The sequence below is a fragment of the Gallus gallus genome, chromosome 2, assembly GCF_016699485.2.
Source record: "Gallus gallus isolate bGalGal1 chromosome 2, bGalGal1.mat.broiler.GRCg7b, whole genome shotgun sequence".
NCBI lineage: Eukaryota > Metazoa > Chordata > Aves > Galliformes > Phasianidae > Gallus > Gallus gallus.
The window spans coordinates 101,570,683-101,595,997 of NC_052533.1; the positions used below are offsets into that span (position 1 = coordinate 101,570,683).

At 39.4% G+C, this 25,315-nt stretch overlaps 1 protein-coding gene across 1 annotated transcript; it reads right to left on the bottom strand.

The window, feature by feature from the left end:
* Positions 1–1,380: 1,380 nt before the first annotated feature.
* CLUL1 (clusterin like 1) lies at positions 1,381–13,328 on the bottom strand. The gene is made up of 9 exons (XM_001231314.6): positions 13,262–13,328; positions 12,215–12,324; positions 10,830–10,978; positions 9,237–9,404; positions 7,073–7,517; positions 6,061–6,198; positions 4,460–4,674; positions 3,124–3,294; positions 1,381–1,530 (listed from the first exon to the last, which is right to left on the bottom strand). The coding sequence occupies exons 2-8, from the start codon at positions 12,315–12,317 to the stop codon at positions 3,127–3,129; spliced, it is 1,386 nt and encodes a 461-aa protein (XP_001231315.2). The 5' UTR covers positions 12,318–12,324; positions 13,262–13,328; the 3' UTR covers positions 1,381–1,530; positions 3,124–3,126.
* Between the last annotated feature and the right edge of the window lie 11,987 nt (positions 13,329–25,315).

Here is a 25,315-nt window from a genome sequence, read left to right on the forward strand (position 1 = left end):
TGTGTTGAAGTTCCTCTCTGTCTTCTCTTCTCCAGACTGGGCATCCCCAGGTCTCTCGGCCTTTCCTCATAAGGCAGATGCTTCAGGCCCCTCATCATCTTTGTAGCCCTCCACTGGGCCTTCTTTAGAAGTTCCCTGTCTTTCTTGAACTGAGGAGCCCAGGTCCCCACTGAAGTTGGCCTACAGTGTCACTCCTCCTGAACTTTTACAGCTGTGCACCTTTTATGTTGTACCTTCTCTCTAAGGGCAACACTCCGTGCTGGCCGTAGTTGAGTTTCACCTTGCCAGTATCTGCTCCTCTCCCCTGTTTTTCAGCATAGTTTTGTGTTCTGAACTTTGCCTTCTGCACAGCTCCTGATACAGTATCATCTGAAGATTTTCGAGGTATATTCTCTCTGTTAGCCAAAACAGACCAGCTCTTCTCTGAATATTTCTTAGTTATACTACATCTTAGTAGTTAAGTGTTTGGTTGAGGTACATATTTCTCAGATAAAGCCCAACTTTCTAACAGCTGATGTGATTCCAGGAGTTATGGCTGCTTAATATCTGAAGATTAGTGTTCTGTAATATAAAGGAAGTTGAATGGAACAGGAACTGTAGGCTAGAAAATGATAATTTTTCCATACTGCAGACAGGAAAATATATTCCACTACTTAGAACAATTAAATTGCCATTTCCCTTTTGTCTCCTGTGTGGTTTTATACCTTTTGAAATGCATACATTTTATTTTGCAAAGATACAGTTGGAAATGGTGCATGTAAATGCATGCAAAAATGTTCAACCACAGCCAATAAGACCAAAACACCTCGAGCTTTGCTTCTGAGAGTTGTATCTGTTCTTAGTTAATATACTTTGCAAATACCATGCAAGCTAAAGACAACAATGGAGGAAAAGGCAAACATTTTTTTTTTGATAAAGGGTTCCCTGTTAATTATGGCTCCAAAGGCAAACTACAAGTAAAAAGTGCTAAAGGCAGAGGACTTACTCATTGATGCATATTCAGAAAAGTCATTTAATGTGCGTTACAAACATCAAAAGCAACTGGGAGAAGAAATGGAACATTTTCATTGGAAAATAATATGCTATATGCATATGGTAATCTGGTTGTTTCAGGCTTAGCTGAATGCGCAATATCTGTAGGGAACAATTTAGAAAAGGCTTAAAAATGTGCCTGAATTTAAGTATGCAAATAGGAGTTATTTGCATGTTTACAGCTAATTATTTCCTTAAATCTTTGCATAACCGGAGCCATAGGTGGTTCCTCAAAGATCACCTAATTTACAACATAAACAACATTTTATTTAAATAAATGTCTCTCAAAGTGGGCTTGAACTTGTATTTCAATTAAAAGATTGCTACAGTCATCAGTTGCTAGCTCATATGTCACAGTATTTATTAAGCAGAATTTTATTTATATGCAACTATTTTAATCGTAGCCATTTAACAAATAGCTGAACATTGAGTTTAGGAGTATTTCACCTAAGGAGAGTACACAGATTTCAGGGATTAAGATCTCCCACATCTTCGTTCCTAGGAGAAAAGAAAATAAGTGATTAAATTTTTTATTTTTTGATAGAAAGATTTGGAAAAATCTGTATATGGGGAATGTACAAATGTCCTGCTGTAGAAACATATCTGACACATAAGGAAGATTGAAACATTTTTTTTTTCTCTTTTTCCCTTCCTGTAGATCTTCGTCTTTTCTTGTGGAGTTCCCATTCTTTCCTTTTGTCGTACTTTCATGTACCCTGAATCTGTTGCACAAACAGAACATGAAATGGTACTGCAATTTGGAAATCAGTGCTACCACCTTTTCTCAGGCGCGAGCTGGCTACACAAGTTGTGTTGCACAGGAGATTGAGGCTAAAAATCATAATCACACTATGGAAATTTATATTGTCATCATTAGACCATGATGTTTAGCCTTACGTTATCTGAAAGAGTATAAGTTATCAGTAACTGTGTATAAATTAGAGAGAATTCTGAAGGAAAACAGTATATAAATGATGCTGAGAATTTCATTTTATATGCTTATAACTATTGGAAAATATGCATTTTGAGTATAATACGCATATAATTTCATAAACCTAAATCAGAGTTCATGGGGAGGCTTATTATATTCTGTCTAAATTCTGTAGGCCACCTCAGCATCCGTGATGGAAGAGATTTATCTCATCTGTTTAACAATTGTGAATCTCTCATCAAAAGAATGATAAAAATGACAAGAATGGTTTCTAGAAGAACCATCTGTGAGCTCTGGAGTCCACCAGAACTGCACATCTTGGAGGCTTCCCTGGGTCTTTGTGGCTAGCCCCATGACAGCGTGATACCAGCAGCAACATGATGCCACTTAAAAGCTATGCTACCTTTCCTGGAGTTTCTCCATGAGGTCAGAAAATATGAAGCACTGCTTCTTCATTCTTGCAGCCTGTTTCTTCCCTTCCCCAGTCTCTTAAGCGTGGAGAGGGATCTCCACAAGCCCTTCCTACAAAAATATTTAGAAGGCCACGGGAAAGATCTTTCTGTGAACACTCCTACAAGTCAATTTGCAGATTCTGTTAACAGTGTTAACACTGTTACTCTGAGTAGAGCACTGATAATGTGAAAAAATCATGGCAAAACAGCTCTTTCAGTTCATGATGTTGATTCTAACATTGCAGCCCATTTTTGTCAAAAATAATATGGAACGTGCTATTAAACACAACCTAAAATTAAAGAAGAAAAAAGATGAGCAGTGGTAATTCCATTTTATACTTGATTAATGAATGCAAAGACATGGTATCTGATGCCAACGCTCTGGATTGTGGTTGCGAGGCAATTCTGATGGAATATTTGTCATTAAATTACCTCATCCCAGATGTTACTTAAAGATTGAGGGTTTTCACAGTTAAATAAGTGAAGTCTTTTAATATCATAATGTCTGTGTTTTGCAGGCTAGAACACTGAGTATTTATTTTTGTTTTCTGTAGCACTTGTGTTTGTCTTTCAATCAAAGCGTTGTTTCCAAAGAGACAGTCTTGAATATAGCGTGACAGAATCCTGTTCCAACTAATGTTTATTGCAATGTAAACATCTCTTATGAGGAGCTGCATTCTCTGAGAAGCTAGAGAGAAATGAACTTACCACTTAAAAATTCTGCTTATATAGTTGCAGTGCTTTTCCAGCTATGTATTCAATGAATTCAGCACTCTTTGGGTCTAAGTGGGGAGGAACTTTAATGGTGAAAGTAGGCGAAGTCAAAATATTCACATCTACCACAGTTTCATTTGCACCAGAAGCATCCCCAGGTATCACCTTGAAGAGAGCAAATCAGTTATTTAGCACTACAAATAGCTGTGTGCTTTCAGTTTTGTTTATGGTTACTTCCATATTCAATAAGGGAAAATGAAATAAAAAAGATATTTTAATCTTGTCTACCTTCTTGAAATTACTTTCTTATGAAATAACAGTGGATGCCTTGAATTTATGCCAAGGCCTATTGTAAGTGGTGGGAAGATGTGACATGGCACTGCAAGACCGCGTTTCAGAACTGTAAGTTAATATTTAAACCACAAACTACATTTACAAAGAGCTTCTGATCACTTACTGAAAACCTGTGTGCGAGGTGTTCTCATTGATTTCAAGAGGAGGTTTGCTTGACTGAAGTTACACATTCCTATGTGTTTTTCTAAACCAGACTTAGTTCTGCAGCTTTATTTTCTTGAGCAGATGGCTTAGACTTGGTTCGGAAAGTGTGCTTAAATATTACCTATTCCCTTGTTCCTGATTTTGTGTTCTGTTTTGTTTTGTGGATTGCATAATAATTTTTATAAAGCTGTTGTGGTAATAGTAGTATACTGGATTTCTGAGTTGAAAGGGAGAACAGAATTTGTCCCCGGCCCAGTAATATCTATTTAATTTACTTTGGATGTCTTCATGTGTGTGAGATGTAGATAATCATGATGTATTTCAAGTCACATTGACAGCTGCTGCTTGTGATATGCAGCTTCCACTGCAATAACCTGCATAGCATTTGCTTTCTTTGAGCTTTGTGATATATAGGTACAGACACAGACACGTAGCTATATATTCAGTGATCCAGTAAGGATGTGTTATTGGCTAGTACAGTGACATTTATCCAGGAAGGTAATCGCAGGCCTGTCAAAGCTGCTAGTGTCAATTTACTCTTCTCAGCAATGATTTGGGTTAGCCTGTCAGCCATCTACCTGGCTAAAAGGATTTAGAGGAAAATAGTTTCTAATCTCTGGAGATTCAGCTCAGTGAAGGATTATTAAGCTCATTGAGGGATTATTAATACATTATTAATGTATTTTCAAGATGAGATGAGTAGGGACTTCATGTTGTAAAACCAAAATTTACATGTATGCAAACATCCACAATCCCCAAGAACACACCTATGAGCAAGGCATAGATGGAAGACAGTACTGTGCAATAGGTCCCCTTAGTAGTTAACCCTTACCTTAACTATATTGAAAATATTTTCTGGTCCGATGGTCATATTGGATAACTCAGACACCCACCCAAATCTTTCTTTCATTTTGTTCAGCAGGTAGGAAGTGTCTTCTGTATGACGCTGAACCATCTGGAGAATCTGCTCATACTGCTCACCAGAGAGATTAACCAGCTTAAAGGCTTCATCAAACTTCATGTGCAGTTCAGGAACATTTGGGCAATCTGTTTTAAAAGACAGACAGTGTGAAGCTGATAGGAAAACAAGGTGTCTTGTACTTGCTGTTCTCTATCTGCAGTACAGGAATGTAGGAAAACTACAAAAAAAAGGTCTAGCGATGGGTCATGTTTTTGAGTTGGTGTTTAAACTATGCTGAACAAAGCAAAAATTCTTGCTGACCTATTTTGGTAGGTTTAGTTTAGGCTTGCAGTGACTGAATGGATTAATTATCCTATTTGCTGTATTACAACTTGCTAAGTTCTTTAAGGTTTGTACCATGTTGCTTGGCAATAGATCTTCAAGTATGCTAAAGAATCATAGAATAGCTTGGGTTGGAAGGGATCTCAAAGATTATCTAGTTCCAAACCCCTGGACTGGCACAGTTGCCACCCACTTAATCAGGCACTAGATCAGGTTGCCCATGGCCCTACACAACCTGGCCTTGAACACCTCCATGGATGGGACACCCACAACCTGTGTCTGCATCTCACCACTCTCTCAGTGAGAAATTTCCTCCTGACATCTAATGTCAGTCTCCCCTCTTTTAGTTTAAAACCATTCCCCTTTGTCCTACACTGTTATGTGTAATACACAACTGTAGACAAAAAGGTAGTTTTAGTGAATTGGAAATGGTCCAGTACCCTTTCCAAAATGTCACTGGATGATTAACATCTGCCACACTGAAGATATTCTGATATATGGGTTTAAGTGTTTTCTGTGACTTTTAAGACATAAATAACTTTGGATACGCCGGCATGTTAAGCTGCAGCAGGAGTCCTGAGAGCATTTCTAGGTATTGCAGTCTGATTTTTTTCCAGCTGCCCATGAAGAATGTATGCCAGAGATTTGCTATGTACTACGTACTGACAAACACTCCCCTTTTTTGTTCTCCATGTCAGCCCTGCTTGCTGACGTGGTCCAACAAAGGGCAATTACAAACTCTCCAGTACTTCCTTTCCTTGTGAGAAGCTAATGCTACCTGCCATTTTGTCTTGTCTGCAGGAGAAACCAGCATCAGGAATGTTGGCTTCTCCTTGCTTTCTGCTCAGTGCTTCTGCACCAGGCAGGATCAGTTGCTGCCTCACCTCTTGCTCTGCTGGAGGATGGCAACTCCAACAATGTCCATAGGTATTCTGTTATAGAGTATACAACTTTGGATCTCCAGCAGTATGTTAACAACTGAGTTATACTGACACTGTGTGGAGACAGCAGGGAAAGGTAATTGAAATCTTCTGGACAAACAGTGTTTGAATTTATAATTACAGTAAGAAGTCTGTGACTGAATGTTAATTCCAAAAATAGGGAAAGAGCACAGTAGAAGGTGACAGCCTCAAGGTGTACAAACCAATGACCAACACGCTGCAAAAATACATCAGAAAATATCTATTTACCATGCAAAAGATTGTCTTGACATTTCTGACATCTCTCATGAAACTGTGTGCATCCAGAGGAATTCTCTCGAAGCTCTTTGCACAGAGTCCTTTGACGTCCTGACACAATTTTTGAGAACATGCCACCCCTGTCAGAACCTAGGATGAAATTACAGTATTTTTAGACTGCCATTAAGTTGAACATCTTGACAAATACATGTTTGTTACTTACTATGTGTGCCAAGCAAAATATAGGAATTACAGTTCCAAAAGTAGCGGTTGGGAGAAGATGCAAACCATGTTTTCTTCCAAAGAATTCATGCCACTGTATAATTCCCTTATAAATGGTAGCGTATTCCCCACTGACAGCCAATTATTTTTTATTTCTATTTTTATTAATAAGATAGAAAAGATAAAGCTTATCCGCATTCTAAATGTTGACTGAGGGTTGTTTCCCCCATTGAGAATTATCACCTGATACTGAAGTTATGCCCAGAATTTTCCTGGTTACTGGAAAATCGCCTGGCTGGTTTGTATGTGACTGGTACATGACATTGCTGCAGGAGCTTTAGGCAAGGCTTGCAGCTGTCTGGTAAGGGCAGGGATATGCCATGACATCTCACAGAATTTTTAGAGTTGGAGACATGTCAGTATGATATGATATGCAAGTCTTCCTGACAAACACTGATATCAGACCTGTCAGTCAACCTTTTGAAAACCTGCATCTGCTATGAATTGAAGAGCTCCTGAGAAACTCCTGAAGACATTTAGAGCAATGCCATGAAAATCAGACTGTGTAGGACACCCAAGTCACGCTGCAATATTTCTATGACTTTTCTAGGTGATTTTTACCTTTTAATTTAACCAATGAATTTATGCTTAACCCATGCCTGTTTAATCAAGAAAGCCCCCAGAGCTCCCAAACCACATGTAAAATTAATGTACCACACTCTGAACCATTAGCCATGGGTTAGCTGTCCTGAGAAGTTTGATGTCATTGACAGCACAGTTGATTTTTATTTCCAACACTTGCCTTTGGCTTGTTCTGGCAAATCTCTTCTATTATCTTTGTATTCATCGAATACCTCAGTAATCACCTCACTGACACCTTCAAACACTGTCTTGCTGAAATCAAAGACTGTCTGCAGGAAGGCCGGTATACCCCAGTCTTTCTGTAAGCCATCATTTCTGGTAATGGCCTCAGGTAAAGCAGGCATGCTGGGGGATTCACTCAAATCCAGATCAGACATGAAATATGTTTGAAAGGATTGGTCAAATTCTTTTTGCATCTGCTTGAAAAACATGAAACTTCTGTCAAACACTGAGCCCATGTCTGATAACAGTTGGCTAAACAGATCTTCCATTTTTACTAGCTGAGTATCCTCTTTCTCAGGCTTTTCATTAAACTGGATGTCTTTTCCTTGATCTTCACGAAAAGGGAAAATAAGTGGAGGTATTTTCCTCAAAAAATCTTCAACCTGCATATGAGAAAGAGGTAGATCAACTGCTTGACAGTTTATAGAATGATACAATCATCATAGAGAATTATATAATAGCTTCAGTTGGAACGGACCTCAAGGATCATCAAAATCCAACCCCCATGCCGCATGCAGGGCTGTCAACCTCCATATCTAATACTAGACCAGGCTGCCCAGGGACCCATCCAATCTGGCCTTGAACACCTCCAGGGTCGAGGCATTCACAACCTCTCTGGGCAGCCCGTTCCAGCACCTCACCACTCTCTCGGTGAAGTACTTCCCCCTAATATCCAACCTAAATCTTCCCTCCCTCAACTTAAAACCATTTCCCCTTGTCCTACTATTGTCTACCCTTGTAAAGAGTTGACTCCCCTCCTGTTTATAGGCTCTCTTTAGGTATTGGAAGGCTGCAATGAGGTCATCCTGCAGCCTTCTCTTCTCCAGGCTGAACAAGCCCAGCTCCCTCAGCCTTATCAGTTTTTCTTCTCTCAGAGAAGTAGCTCTAAACTTTTTTTTGAAGTACCTATGGAAACAAGGGACTCTTTCAGTAACCAAAATCACAGCATATTCTGCAAAGTAATTTAAGATGCTAGTGAAAGTTCATTCAGTCTAAATCATTAGATACAAATCAGATCGGGAGAAAAATCTGTTCAGTCTGTTGAGGCTCAAAGTTAGTACTGGCTTCTGGGCTTTATCCAACAAACAGTTTGGACTTTATCTTGGAACCATTTCTGTGGTAGTTTTGTGTCATGTAGAGAACAGAAGGCAATTGTTCTCACTGTGACCTATAAATGCCCTTGCGTCTCACCAATGGCCAAGTGCTCAAATTCCTCTGCAAACTGAAACCCATTAAAAGCAATAAAACAGTGGCTCTGAGTCCATGATTTGATGATGGAAGAGACTGAACAATTCTGCTATGGGAAGTTCCTGTTTCCTACGCCTCAGCTGCTCATCCCTGCTTCATGCTTTGACCAGTGCCTTCGACTGAGCAGGTGCAGTGCTGTGTGGAGCCACATTAGAAAACCAGTAAGGGTTAAGAAACACCATGCCAAATACATGTGTACATGTATACCTGTACATAGAGCTCACAGTGGAAGTTATCAGTAGTGTCAAAGACAGTTAGATCTTGTAACAATAATGTACCAGTCAGGAAAGCATACTTTCTAGTAGAATTGGGGAAATCTCCTCTGCTAATGGTTTCCTCTGTTGAAAACAGTGAAACATTTTAAAGCCATCTTGTTACTTGAAGAGTAGAAATTAAGTAATATAAATATAAAAAAGTACGAAGTGTAAGTAGGTGATTTCCCCTCCTCCATTAAGTATTCCTAACTGAATCTACAGTTTTAACTCTGCTGATTTTCTTGTGGAACATAAATAATCTGCACATAATTTTTCACAGTCAGCTATTGAGCACTGTAGTGCAGATCTTACTGTGAGATACATCACTGTATCTCTGGCAAGACTCCACGGGAGGGGAACGATCAGAGTCCACGGTGTCACACCAGGGTGCCCCAGAACTTGTTTTAGCTGTGTGTTCAATGAATGTAATTGACTATAGTCCGTGCCTTCTAACTTTGCATTTCCAGACCTTCCAAATTAAATTAGTTTTAGTAAGTTGGTGTCACTGACCGAGCTGGCCACTGGGAAAATAAGCTGTGCTCTCCCTAAAACTGGTAGGTAAATTCAAGAATACTTGCCAGATACAAAATTTCTTCTTACCTTGCTTCTAAATGTTGATAAACCACGTCTGCAAGTCGTATAGAATCGCATGCAGGTACTTTCTAAACATGTTTCACATTCATCCCATAGATTTTTCAAAGATGCTTGGCATTGTCTTTCTTCTTCTTCTAATCTTTCCTTTACTTCATCCATAAGCCGCAAGGCTTCCTAAATAAGAAAAAAGATTCTGCTGATTGCAGTTTTCAGGTTAATGTTGTGAATGTTAACCCCAGAGCTGATTGTTCATTTCTGTTATTTAGAATTCCTTTTTTCTAATCCTTCACTACTGGGGTAGGATGTTTTCTCAGCTGCAATCACATATGGAGGAACGGAAAATTGAAAAGCTTTTCCTTACAGAGTTTTCCTGATGTTGTTCTCTCAACAATATAGTGCAGCCTACATAACCAAACGGATCTCTACGGCCTACCTGGATTTTTGAGGCTGTGAAAGAAACCACAAGGCTTTCTGTGCAAAAAGCATTCAAGCTCTCACAAGGTCAGGAGTCAACACAAGTCTTTTATCTCCACACTGAGTGTTCATCTGGTCCCCAAACAGTCCTTTTTGTTACTGTGCTCTGTTCTGCATGGGCCTGTGGTACTTCACAAAGCTAGGTCCTTGCCATACGTAAATTCCTTCTCTAATGCAGAAGTATTCAGAAGTACATAACTCCCTCTTTTGGGGATTATTCTAATGGAAAGGCTGTAGTGAGGGGATTTATTCCCTCTGCTGCAGAAGCATGAGCAACGATTGCAATAAGCATTTTAGAACAGACTGGACAATGGAAAGACAGAAAACTTTTTAGTAAGAGTAGATTGCACATCACTAATTTCTTTCTTCCAGTGCAATATATTTTAACACTTTACATTTCCAAACAATATTCCAAGTTGTTCCCAAGCATGGCAGAAACCTTTTAATTCATCAGTCGTACTCCTTTCTGGCAGTATTTCATTAGAGGAAGGTCTCACAGGAAATAAAACTTCTGTCAGAATGTTCTTGGTAGAGCCAGTAATTGTGATACTCATGGTCTATGCTTAATTAATTCTGATCTTTCTAAATATACTTATTCAGTGTTTCATAAAATCTTACTGTGGGGATAAGTTCTGGGTAAATGAACTCATTCAGCAAGAACCAACAACAGTCTGGATAATGGGAGTGTACCAATGTTCCTAAAGTTAACAAGTTACCGCGTGCTTTTTGATTTGATAATATGAACAGTTTAAACTAATCTCCTAGCTGGGCCAAGGTGGAACTTTTCTCTAAGTTCACTGGAAGAAATAGTCAGTGCAGAGTGAAAGCTTCAGTCAGAATTGGAGCCTTAGAATGCTGTGTTCCTGCAAACACGCAAGCTCTTTCTTAAGAAACTGCAAGAAGTAAAACAATGTTCACTTTTTCAGAAATGTGAACCAAGGCTAGAAAAGGATGTCTGTTGGCTCAGCTCCTGCTTCAGGGACACAGGCAGTGAGAACCTCTATAAAGCTACCACTTCAAGGAGGTACACTAAAACCTATGTACTACCTGCTTTATCTTGGATTAAAAATAGATGCAACTTTAAGAACAAGCAAACAAACAGATGAAAGCAGATGCACTTGTTACCTGTTTTTCTTCACTGCTCTTCTTCAAGGTTTTCATCAGATCTATGTGCTTATCTTCATTTCTTTCCATCATAATTTTCATGTGCTTAATACCAATCAAAGCTTTCTTTACCTCTTCATCTACATATTTCTCCCCAACTTCAGATAAAGCTAAAAAAGCCAAATTATATAGCAAGTTAATCCAATTTTAATACTAGCACATATGGTTATTCTCTAATGACGAAGTGAAACAGCTTTATGTTTCCCTACAGCTGCAGAGCCAACTCATGGAATAGTGAATGCTGAATACCAAAAAGACAATTTCCATCAGATAAGAATCTGGCCCAGAGCCATTGCCAGTGATTATGTGTGTGTAGCTCAGTCTGTGTATTTAGAGATCCCATTTCTGATCTCTGAACCCCAGAATAGTTGAGACTGGAAGACAATTCTGGAGATCACCAAGTCCAACTCCTTGCTCAGAGCAGGGTTGATGAGAGCAGGGTCAATGAGAGAATTTTGGGCATTTTGTAGGGTTGCTCATCAGTTTCTTGATGACATAACCTATATATTCATTTTTAATCTGAAATCAATCAGTGACAGTTTCACGTAACATTTTGAAAATACGGATTGCAGGAGTTTTCAACCTACTTTCCTAAAATACAATCTCTAGACTTCCTGTAAGATAATGGCTGTAGACTTTTGGTGAAAGGCAGGTTGGTTTCCATGTTGCACCTTGAGTCTGCCTGAGTGCAAATCCTTTATTTGTTCTCTTTGCAAAAGTGCTATGAATATTACTGGGGCTATAAAAACAACTAACGTGCACATTACTGTGAGAATGCCAAAAACATGTGTCATTCATGTCTTCTGCTTCAGCCTTCTTCCCCTCTCCTAGCATTTTGTTTGTCACAGAAATATTTTTAAAATACATTGAAGCTAAGGAATACTTCATGGCTGATCCTCCTGGGATTCTGACCTACACAATAAAGCCATGCTTTGAGGTGAGTATATGCATAACAGCTGTTTGTTTGGTTTTTTTTTAAATTTATTAAGTCATTTTATTGCAATTATTTATAATAACTACGTTGTATAGCTAAGCAGAATAACATGTAAAATTAATTGGTTTAATTGTTAGGTTTGGTTTATACTCTAATGATCTATGATGGAGTAAATAACCTATTAAAATGTTGTAAACAGTTTCTATAAGGGAGGCTCTGTTAATCCCTCTAGTTTCTCATTTCAGATGTTATCTCCCAGTCATGTGTGTGGACACTTCGCTTCCACGAAAGTCAGCCCTCACTTAAAGGCAGAACCTCTTGACTCCAGCGAGCATGAAAGGCAAAGCAAACCAGAGCAAGCCTAAGTGGAGACCTGGGCCTGAAGGCTTCCAGCACAACCCTGCATACGTACTCTTCAGGTTTTCCCGGAGATTCATTTCCTCCTGCCTGGTTGGCGCACACTGGTGACCATTCAGCCATAGCAAGTGTATTATAAATAACCAAGAGGACTTCATGTTCTTTCTGTTAAAGAAGCAAGTTGAAACTGTTAATCGTAAGCATCTTCATGGTGCTCAAATGCCTAGGTGCAGTTTTTACTAAGTATAATAAAATCCTGTTAATTTTTCCTCTAACTATAACTTCTGAGATCTATAACATGCTCTTAAATGATACTCTTAGTGAAAACACATGAGTAAGAAGCTGGCCTCATTCATTATGTATCTATTAATAGATTAATTCTAAATAGATCTGAATAGATTAATTCTACCGAGTTTACGCAGTGGTGTAATAGAACCAGGACACAGATATATAAAACTGAAGGCTTACAGAGCTCAGTGTCTCTATCCTACCTTGCAAAACACGCTAAGGACTGTACTAAAATCCTTTTTACTCTTTTTATCATCATTTTATGTTACAAGTGTTTCCATGCTAAACATTGCCGCCAGATTTTAAATGGGAAATTTCTAGAATGATGTTTCTCTCTTTATCTCCAAATATGCATTGTCCTTCAGGATAATACTTAACATAGGAAAGGCAGTAATAGGTGTGCTAAGAAACTGGCAATTAGATCAGTTTTAAAAATAAGCACATCCGAAATAGAAAGAAACTCCTGCAAAATAAGGGGAAGAAATGCCATTTATTTCATTTCCCTTCCAGAAACAGTTTAATGAGAAAGACTTGTTTTTTAGAAACCATTCAACTACACTTTATAGTTTTCATCTCATTAAGTGAACACAGTGTTTAAGTTCCTTTTTGTTAGCCAGTGCAGCCTTCTTGAAGATGCACATAGCAGCTGCAAATGCATATGTAAATTAAAAGCCTGCATTTATTTATAGCCTGGATTTACTTATTTAGTCACTTGCACATTGTAGCTTTACATTTACAACGAAAGACTGATCACCTTTGCAAAGGAATACAAACCCCCTACAAAAGAAATGTAAAAAAACCCCGACATATTTACCATTAATACTGAAACACCTCTTCTGCAAAATTGCTGCCTGCGTCGGGAAGGGCTGGGGCTGTGCTCTGATCTAATTGCCGGGAGTGACAGGGATTTTGCCATGTTCGACTTATCTGATGACAAGGTATTTAATCCTATTAGTGGTACATTCTGTCATTAGGCTGGGGCATTTGTGCGTATGGGACTTCATGCTCAGATATGTGGGCAAAGCCACTAGGGGGAGCATTGGATAGAATTACGTAATGAAATGCTGCATTTTGGTAGTCTTTTCGTCTTTCCAGATCTTTCATCATCTTGCCTCTTACCTTAGCAGGCATCTGCAGCTTATGTTCTTCGTGAAAATATTACAATTAGCTTGGCTAAAAATAGCTTCCAACATTTAATCTTCAGTGTAGTGTATTTTAATATAAGAAACTGGATTATGTGATAGCCTTCTTCATATAACTTCTGAAGGTACAGAAATCGAAAGAATTGGGAAACTTAGGTGCAGGCTGTCATGCAAGTAGATTCAGAAATAAGATAAGCAAATTTTGGCATTTTGTACATCATTATACTTGCTCATGTTTTGGGGTTTTGCCCTTCAATGATTTTCTTCAGTTAATCCATATGTGTGAAATATGTCTAGGACCTGACCTGTACGAAGTCTTAGATATTTTGAAATCAGATACTTAAGTACTAGCAGATACTTGATATAAAATATGCACAAGTATTGTTACCAGGTCTTATCCCGCCTGTGACGTTCACCAGTATTACTCCAATAGAGCAAAAGAGTAGTCAGGGAATGTAGATGCCTACAGCTCATGGTCTGCAACATCAGTTTTAAAACAAGCCCCCCCCTCCCCCCCTTTTTTTTAATTTACCTCATAGTTTATAAGAGTCAGTTGATGACTGATGATCAAGATCCAACATGATTAGTTCTTTTTGGTCAAGAGGTATCAGGAAGAGTAGATAACCTGTTAGCACTTAATGGAAACCAGAAGTCCTCAACTTGTATTACGAATTCCAATAGCTCCAGTCTCATTTTCTGAAAATGATGGAGGGGAATATGTTTTTTGTTTTAATATGTATGAATTTATGGTTCACTGAAATGTTGCTGAATTCTTGAGCAAGATTCATTACTACACAAAATCTTTCAAGATCCCTTTTGTGACAATGCCAAGCAAGCATCCTTGAAGGATTTGCAGTCCCTTGACCAGGAGCAGCCTGACTCAGTGTAGAGAAACTTGTACATGATTTAGAGTAAAAATGGCAGTACAGCACATCACCCTAACTCTCAGTAATCTGCAAGAATGCAACTGGCCTAAGCCCCAGGGGGAGGAAGACCAACACCCCTGGCAAAGGTTGGAGAGGCTGGACACTGATCAAGCTCAGCTTCCATGGCTTGTTTTCAGAATTACTCTTCTTCTGAGCATTCATGGGGGTCCCTGTTTAAACATATTCATGCATTTTGAGATGCTAGACCTTAAGAGAAATCAGGACAGAAAGCTAATACTGAACATTATACCCTCGTCCATGTCAGGCTCCTCTTCTCAACTCAGCTGATGTTGAGCACTGTGAAGTGTGTTGCATTGTCTTAGGTGTCATTCTTCAGGTTTTATTATAATCACTCTTTAAATAAACCGAAATAGGCATTATTATATACATCTATTTATTTTTATAAAAACACCAAATCCCAGTTCTTTACTCTTATGCTATTTGTTGTTGTTGTTAATTAAATGACGAAAAGAGAAGATCTAAGAAACCTAGGAAATTCCAACCTGAGGACAAAATTATACAGAGCTAGTATGCCTGTTAAAGTTAATCTTGATCTTAAATTTAACCTTTGAAATGCACTCTGGAACTCAACACTGTTCTTGAAATGTAAGAAGTGATCATTCTGAAAATCTTTTCTGTTCCATTTCAATTTTGAACTTAATTAAACAGAAGCCTCAAAGAAACCCATCAGGTTACGTGTCAAATATCCACTCTATTTTCTTTTAATGATTTAAATCTGACTTGCAGTGACCCATCGTGATTATCTACAGTGTTGATGCTAGATGATGTACTCAGCAGGTTCCTCTTAACATTTTATTTTCCTCTAAACTTGAATGGCTCAATCACCCACAGTGTGCCATTTCACCACATTATGCTACTGACACGCTTGGTTTTTTGCAGTCAGGTGATTTTCACAAGCAGATGATTCAGTGCTCACTGATGTGATTGCAAATTTTGAAGTAGCCTTGTAACAGCTACTCATACTGCAGACAATCTGAAGAAGCTCTTGTGAGCAAATGGTAGAAAGTGTCTTTCTCTCCTGCCCAACTATTATTCCAGTACTCCTGTATTTTTATTGCAATTAATATGTATACATTGGAAAAAATAAGAAAATAACTTGAGAAGGGATTTCAGGAAAAATTGGCTTTTTGCAAGACACTGATAAATTCAAACTGAATAATTGTAGTGATTCATATAGACACTAGACTTGAACCTAATTGAACTCTAGCAATGGAAGTTGTAGCTGATTTCTGGAGTTTTCTTCTGTCCTACTGGATGACCTCCACAAATGTATAACATTTTTTACAATGTACAGTGTCTTCTCCCTTTTTTGTTGATCCATTCCACCTGGCAGGATTAAGAATCAAGAAATATGTTGAAATGGAATTTCCTGTGTTATACTTCAGCTGTAGGGTTTTATTCCAGTTATATATTTATACAATTATTTGCTGTTTGGAAGAGTTGTTTTCTACTATGTCTGGGACAGGCCAGTCATGTAGCAATCAGGCTGAGAGTATGTGGACATACTTACATACTTACAGACTCTGTGAGTCATGCAAAGTGCTATACATTTACATTAAGTCTCTTGATACTTTTATGAAATAGTCTCCAGTTGTACAAAATCTTAGCTAGTTTTGTTTGTAAGCACACCACTAGTTCCACTGCTTTCCATTGAAATTAAATCTTAATGGAGGCCTAGTGTGTAATTATGTGGCTAATCTAAAGCAGGCTCAAAACTTGGTTAAAAGTTGGTATGGTTTTTAAGGCTATAGAAATTCAAATTTTTGTTTTGTTTTGTTTTTAATCCTTTCTAGTACTTCAGGAGCCCTTAAGTGCTTTCCATTTCCCTCTGTATTTCAGAGGTGATCGGAGTCCTCCTTCAGTTTGTACTCAATCTGCCTTTCAGCTTTACCTGAGTAGCCAAAACTGGGAATAAAAGCCCTGGAGAGAGAGGCAGCTCCTGAGATGCTGTCACTCATGCTGGGGCTCTGCACTGCACTCAACACAAATGTGGAACCAGTTGAAGGCATGAAATCAGCATGCATAGCTTGGTGCAACATATTAAGCCATGGGCATCCAAACTGTTGGCTTGCCTGGGCTGTACTGAGTGAAGAGGGTTTGTCTTGGGCCACATATATGTAAGCCACTCCAAAAGTAATTTCTCCCATTTATTTCCATGGAAATAACAAAAGATTCAAAGAGCACAATAATACTGATTGAACAGATTCTCAGCTACTAAACATTATTTTCTAACATAATCATCACCATGAGCTCTGCATTTTTGCCAGCAATGAACAAGGGACCGCATGGTGCGCTTGTAAAAATGTGTACCAGCGGATGTGATCCACTGTTGCTGTTGTCACTGCTGAAATGCACCATTCACTGCCTCACTGTGCTCGCAGCCACTGGTTGGTCTCTAGAAACATTCAGGAAGTGTTGATGTATGCCGATAGGTGCCATTTTTTCAGCATGGAGGAATTAAATGACATGCTTTTGCTCCGTATGCACTCCCATGTCAGACACCCTCCTGTCAGACTGCCCCTCTGCTGCCATCTGTCACACAGCAACAACATCTAATGGAAGGCTGATGGGAAGGTTCAACCTCTACTACCATAACACCAACATCCACCTGTAACACTGTGGGTCAACATCGTAAAATGAGAGACGCTACTTTCCGATCAACTCTCATCAAACATGTTGTAAAGCTAATGTATAGAAGGTAACAAAACTTATTTTCATTTTAATGCTTTTTATTAAAACATATTTAAAAAGAAAGAAACAAAATTGTACAACATGTGAGATACGTGACCTTGTTTTAGTGAAACTAATCAGTCTGGTTCGGTGGCAGTGATTGCAATTCGCAGTGAGATCTCACGGTGTTCATCAGAGAATTATGATGAAATTTTACTCTTTCTGTACTCCATCCTTGATTCACAAATGTATATGCTGCCACAAAGCAGTGACATGAATGAGGCGTGGCTGTGAAGTGAGGGGTATTTCTCTCTGGTAAGAGAAGGCTCATAAAAGTCTGGTAGAGAGACATGGTCACGTTTTCTTTTGAGTTGAGTATCTGATTGCAACTCTGTACATTCCATGTGAAAATTGGCAGGTAATGTATTTATGTCAACTGAAAATGGAGTCACAAATAAACCAAAGAACTGATTTATTTTTTGGCAGTCTTAAAACCTATTCTCAAATTCCTTTATTAAAATGTAAAGCATGGCTGCATTTTATTTATTTATTTATTTATTTATTTATTTATTTATTTATTTTGCTGTTCACAGGCTGTGTTTAGCCAGTGTATCAAAGTGCATAACCTTACTGGCCATGACTTGGGCTGGCACCGCGCTGCACCCCGTGCCCTGGTTTCAGCCCAGATGGGGCTCACAGCACACTGAGGTTCGGTTGGTGCTGAGGGCTGGGCCGCTTGGCGGGAAAAGCCACCGCCATGGTGGCGTGGGGCAGGGGGTGGCCACACTGCCAGCTGGGCTGTGCTGCACGCAGGCCGCAGGTTGGACGTGGCTACACTTCAATATTTTTCAATATCTTTATTTGGAACTCCTAAGCTACAGCTTTTGAGGTCAGAGGAATCATCCACATAATGTTTAATGTGCTTTAAAATCGCAGAACCATAGAATATCCTAACTTGGAAGGGACCCACAAGGATCATCGAGTCTAACTCCTGGCTCCATGCAGGACCACCCAAAATCCAAACTCAATGTCTGACAGTGTCCAAATGTTCCTTGAATGCATGAGTCTCTTCATATTTCCTTTTGGTTGCCTATGCTTGGTCATTCAGGAAGACTATTGGGTGTAGAAAAATCTTCCACTTTGCTGCTGATTTCTTTCCCAGGCCCTCCAGGACTTTGACACAAAGCTCCAAATGCCAGCAGTAAAGTGCCATCTGTTGTTCACAGAGGTGTGCAAAGTTTCTTAACGTCTTATCCAAAGATACTACACAGAAAGAAGGGATCTATTGTGCCAACAAAGTTGAAACATGATACTGAACACCACATTTGGAGAGACAAACCTATGGGGTAACAGGATTTAAATACTTTTAAGGAACAGAGAATGAAAGCTTTAGGACTGAATGTAAGACAGTACGAAGCTGAAACCTAGAAATTATATGGTTGTCTTTAGAATTTGTGCGTGGGATATCAGTTAACTATTGAACTTGGAGTAGCACTATTACTGGTGTTATGTTAGCAGCAGGAGATATCAAAGTCAGCGCAAGGATAACAAAATGAGTTAGAAACAATTTATTATAAAGCTGTGAAGCAAATCTGCATGGTACAGTTACACAAACAGATTTCAGGAAGCATTTAATATGAAAATGCTGAAGTTTTCAACCAGATGTTTTGCAAGGATTTAGTTTCAAGCTTCCCTAGGAACATTAAAACAAAAAGTTTTATTGCATGCAGACATGTAATATATCAGCTTTCATCCTGCAACTGAAAAGAGCAGGATTCCTTGTGTGTTTTCATCTGGTTTGCTTAAGCATATCTTTGTCATTCAGCTCTGTATCAGCTAGTTAAAGAGTGGTTGCTTGTTGGAAAACTACTCTGGATTTTAATGAAATTAAGATGACTGAATAATCAGTGCGTAGTTTGTGAGGTACTGAAAAACGCTTGAAGATGCTGCTAACTGCCCCAGTATGCTGGTTTCCTGAAAAGCTTATTGAAGGCATACACAGTATGGTCTTCATAATAATCAATGAAGAAAGTGGAAGTTGCTTTGGTGAGAAACAATCCTTTGGCTGGAAACTTAGCCTTTTGCTTCTGCTGCATCTGAAGCGGAGCCTGCTAAGGTGCCTGAGAGATCAGAAGATCAAAGAGGGATGTCTAAAGATAACAGTTCCTCAATACAGCCAGTAATAAGGCAAACACAGCCCCCTTATTTGCAGCAGCACAGAAATGGAGGAAGTAAATCTCCTGTTTCCAGGACCTTTTTCACCATTTCAGATATTAAAAAGAACTTTTAAGACGAGCATTGCTGCAATTAGAATTAACGACTTCATGTCTCTAACAGTTCTTGCTTAATTGTCACTGCACATGTTTTTACAGCTGTCTTTTTATATAACTAGTACACTGCCCTAAGCAGCTGCCTCAGTACTCACAGCTTTTAAAGATCTGCAAAGAAACAACAACAACATCAGTTATGGAGACCTGACAAATGGGAGGAGAATAAAAAAGAAACACTGAGTTCTGAGCAAATGAGGATTAGCAGTGAGACAAAAAAGGCAGGGAAGGAAATGGAGGTAAGACATAAAAAAACAAAGTACCAAAACATCAGGGAAGACACTGAAGAGTATAGTCAATCTAGCTGCAAATACATGAAGTTAACTGCATTTCCATATCCCCTACCAACAGGTAAGTATTTGCAATTAACGGAAATGAAGCCCATGAAGATGCACGTGTGATATAACAGGACAAGCGCAAAACCTGTAAAATACTTTTATTTTCTTCTCTGTTATGAAACCATTCAGGCAAATATGAGGATTTGCCTGAGCTTCAATTTTCTTAACACTTTTGCAGGTGCTGTGAAATAGTAAGTACTAAGAAAAGAATATGGGACTTATCAGTCTGGATTTGAGTGTGTACAGTGTGCACTTCAGACAGCAGTTTTTTTTCTGAGCTGCAATTCAGCTGATCTGCTGTAGACCTTGACCTCAGAATTAGATGAGTCACAGTTCAGAAGACCTTGTTTTTGTCTCGAGTGGAAAGTGGACGTAGCAGACTAACCTAAACATAGGTCTCTAAAACCAGGACAGATTAATCTAACTGATAGGACATGCAGCTTCAACTTGACCTGGTTTGTCCGTAAGTCTTTGCCAGTGGTATCCGGATCTGCATTAAGAACAGGATTGCCAGCAGGCCAAGGGAGTTGATCTTTGCCCCCTAACTGGCACTAGTGAGGCCACATCTGGAATGCAGAGTCCAGTTCTAGGCTCCTCAGTACAAGAGACATGGAGACCCTGTAGTAAGTCCACTGCAGGGCCATAAAGATTATTAAGGGACAGGAGCATCTTCTGTATGAGGAGAGGTCAGGAGAACTGGGACTCCTCAGCCTGAAGAAGGCTCATGGGGATCCTATTATAGCTAAATACCTGATGGGAGGGAATGAAGGTAAGAGCCAGACTCAGTGATGCCAGCAACACAACAAGAGGCATTGGGCATAAACACATGAAATGCAATCTGAACACAAGAAAACAGTTTTTTACCATGAGTGCAGTCAAATACTGAAAAATGTTACCCAGAGAGGCTGTGGAGTCTACATCCGTAGAGGTGTTTGAAATCTGATGGGATACGGTCATGGGCAACCAGCTCAAGGTGGCCTTGCTTGAGTACGGGTTGTACCAGATAATCTCAAGTGGTCCCTTCCAACCTCAGCTATTTCTGTTTTCCTGTTTATATTTGTATAATACAAGCCAAAATTGGATTTATAGTCTGCTATGTGTAACTTCTGGCATGCATGGAAGTTGGCAGGATCTGAGCATTCACACTTAGAGCATAACGATGTTAGGAATTATTTCAAGCTGTACAAATTCCTGTCTACCATTTCCTAGCACCATCTGCAGTCAGCCGAGATGGCAGCTACCATATCTAAGTCATCATCTTTCCTAAAACTTGCATCAAAGTGTTAAAGTCATAAAAGATAAAGGAAAACTCAGTTTAAGCATAACCTAATGCAGTAATTTACTTCAGAATTAGACAATAACAACTAAAAATCTTGCTAGATTTTCTCTTAGGTTTTGGGTCAGATACATTTATTAGTATCCAGCACGGTATCAGACATCCTAATTTCTTGACAATGGCTAGTAGTGATTCCTGATGCAGTTCCTGAGGCAACTGATGTCATCTACCTGGACTTCTGCAAGGCCTTTGACATGGTCTCCCACTGCATCCTTACCTCTAAATTGGAGAGATATGGATTTGAAGCGTGGACTATTCAGTGGATAAGGAATTGGTTGGAAGGTTGCAGCCAGGGAGCTGTGGTCAATGGCTCTATGTCCAGGTGGAGGCTGGTGACAGGTGGTGTCCCCGAGGGCTGTGTCTCGGGACCAGTACTCTTTAACATCTTTACTGATTACATAGATGATGGAATTGAGTGCACTTACAGCAAGTTTGCTGATGACATCTAACTGAGTGGCCTGGTTGATACAGCAAAAAGAAGGGATGCTGCCAGAGAGTTTAGCAACTGGGCTGAGGTAATCCCAGACATGTATACAAACTGGGAGAAGAAATCCCTGAGAGTAGCCCTGCTGAGAAGGCCTAAGGGGTCCTGGTAGATGAAAAACTTAACACAAGCCAACAGTGTCCACTTACAGCCCAGAAGGCCAATAGTATCCTGGATTCCATCAGAAGAGGGATGGCCAGCAGGAAGAGGGAGGTGATTGTCCCCCTCTCTTCTTCACTCATGAGACCCCAGCTGGAGTACTGTATCCAAGTCTGGAGTCCCCAACGCAGAAAAGATGTGGAGCTGTTGGGGAGGTTCCAGCAGAGGGCCACAAAGGTGATCCCAGGGCTGGAGCACCCCTCCTATGAGGACAGACTGAAGGAATTGGTCTTGTTCAGCTTGGAAAACAGACGGCTGAAGGGAGATTTCATTGTGGCCTTCCCATATTTAATGGGAATTTATAAACTGGGGGAAATCAATTTTTTATGTGGGTAGACAGTGATACGACAAGGGGGAATGATTTTAAACTGAAGGAAGGGAGATTAAGATTGGATGTCTGGGGGAATTTATTTACTGAGAGAGTGGTGAGGTGCTGGGACACGTTGCCTAGAGAGGTTGTGGATGTCCTGTCCCTGGAGGTGTTTAAGGCTAGCTTGCATGGGGCAATGAGCAATCTAATCCAGCAGCTTGCAACTCTGCCTGTGGCAGGGGGGTTGGAACTTGACGATCCTTGAGGTCACTTCCAACCCAAGCCATTCTATGATTCTATGATTCTATGTTTTTACTGTATTTCCTATATTTAAAGGACATATCAACAATCATGGGGCATAGACTCAATGGAGAAAATGCTGTCTCCAGTGCAGCTGGAAGGATGTTAATTGTATATTCTTATTTATGCATTTACACAGGAGATACTTATTTTCTCACAAAAGTGCTAATGCTAAATACTTCACTGTTTTTCCTGAGCTTTGGAAAACTAAAGTATCTCCTCTGCCTGTGAAGGCAATTTTGTACCTCTACATTGAGATTTTTTGTAAGACTTGAAGAGGTAGTAAAAAATACGCTTAGGTTCCAGCTGGAAACTGTACACTAAAACATAACCATTTGTTCACTCAAGTAAAGGTTTTTTTAGTTCTTTAAGAACTGTACCTTTACATGCGCTATAGCTAGTGTATGCAAATTAGTAACAGGCAATTTCATGAAAAAACATTTTACTCCGGAATATTGACAAAAATCTGGAGTACTGGGCTAGTACTGTACATTAAGGTGTACTCTCATCACATATTCTGTGCACCTCGCAGAAGGGATTTAGCTCTGCATCTGGTCAACAGAGAGATACAGAAGAAAATTATTGAAACCATGAGCTAGGCAGTATTTAACTTACTAATCTGGCTGAAGTGTCCACTTCGTGTTGCCTGCAAAGGGAGCCAGAGTCTCTAGTCACGTATGTGTAGGACATAGGACTGGTCATTAACCAATATCAAAAATTCTGAAATAAGGCAGATTCATCTGAAACAACTTAAATACTAGAAAGCTCTAGAAGGTCTGTAGCACCCATGTGATTTTGTTGCTAACATTACTCAAAAGTATTTTGCTATTAGAATTGGGAGACAGTATTATACTGTATATTCTCCTACTTGACGTCAGGAAGAAATAAGCCTTCATTTCTCTCTTTTGCCTTTGCATTTCTAATAAGATATTTCATATTCTAATTAAGGTTGCTGAAGGTCTATTGATTTGCCTAGGTCTTAATGTGTGCACACATTTGTATATTAATACTGTAGACAGCTGGTCAGATCCTTGGCTGATGTAAATAAGCATATCTCCCTCATCTCTGCAAACAGCTTTGATTCATACCAGCTGAAGACCAGCACATTTTCTCTAGGTCTGGATTCAGTAAACCACACACACAGAGAACAGAGTGCAAAGCAGCCTATTGTTCGAAGGAAACCTTTCTTGTTTAGGGCACTGCTGAATAAATAAACCAGGCAGCAGAGGGAATTAAAAAGAATGAAGAGTATTAGCTCCTTGGAGAAAATAAATCAGAAAAGCCCTTGGTATCCATCAGTCAGAATTCCTTTAGCACTAGACAAAAGCCTACAATGGAAATTGCTTTGTTGTGAGCTACTTACTTGATCCCATGCTGAACTATTTACTTAAACACTGTGCTTCCAACTCATTGTAGGGATCAAGTATCATGAGCAAGGAATGAAAGTGAATTAGAAATTAATGAGAACTTAAATACTATTCCAGCAGAGCACTTAAAAACACATTTAACTTTTAGCCCGAGAGTAGTCGCACCGAAGTCAATGGGATTGCTTATGTGCTTAAAGTAAATCACTCGCCTCTGGATCAGGATTTTAAAATTCGGAGTGGCTATTACTTAAAGACAGATACAGTACAATAGGGAAAGGGAAAGAGAAAAATCTGTTTTCCATCCTCTGCTTCAAGTGTGCTGATGAAAGCCTGATAAGATCTAGCTCTGGGAAGTTAGAATTGGAAAAATCCAGCCTTGAAATGAGAAATTTCCTGATAGCTGTGAGGAAAATATTGAGACAGCTTATATGAAGGAAGTGGATTTACCCTCAGCGTTCTTCCAATGAGATATAACATACTATAAGAAAAAGGGGATTAATATAGATTCTGGGAGCAAAATTAATGGGTTAAAAAAAAAAAAAAAAAAAAAAGGCAGTTCCTGGAGGAGAGACCCCTCCACCAGATTATTCCAGTATGAATATCTAGCGCCAACCTCTGGTTCAAGAGATTCCTAAGCCACTGATTATGAGAAGGATGATTTTATATTGCTCAGCTTTTTGCACTTCTCGAAAGCATTTGCTACATTTGGAAGTAGTACTGGACTACATGTATTTTTGATTTAACCTACTACAATTGTACTTATTTTAAGACTGCATGAAATACACATGCTGTGAGAGGAGGAGGCTGGCCAGTATTTGCAGTCTTCTCTGGCAGTCTTCTCATGGCTGGCAGTGGGGTGAGGGTAATATGAAAAGAAAGGCACCTCTACTCCTTCTCGTCATGCTGAGAGCTTCCCAATATCCTGGGGAAAAGAATGTTCTCGTAGTACTGGCATATCTGGGCAAAACTTGCATGTTCTGTGATTAACCAGACATCAGATCAAATGATCTCATTCAGTTTTTTCTGGCTGCAAAGACTATAAACTCTTGTCCCGGGCCAGGGCCATCAAAGACCATCACAGTCCCTGAAAACAATCCTATTGACTTCTCTGTGTGTTAACAAGGCTTCAGCTAAATCTACAGCCTCTGCCCAAGTCAACAGGAGTTTAAAGAGAATGCAGCTCAGTTTCTGGTAAACATACGTACCTATGTGACCACAGTCAGAGCTAGGACTAACAACAGCATCTTTGCAGATGAACACTCAATTAAAGATATCTTCAGGGTATATTCTTATGATCATTTGCTATTAAAGGTTCGTTGAAGTGAAAAGCTTTGAATGTTGCTTGTAGGAGAGAAATTTAGCATAGTCTAAGCCCCTGCAGAATTCGGCCACTGGAGAAAAGCTATTCACCACAGTTTGTCCATTTCCCAAAACAAAACTGAGATCAGCTCACATACTTACATGAGTATTGGCTGGGTTTTAAATGAG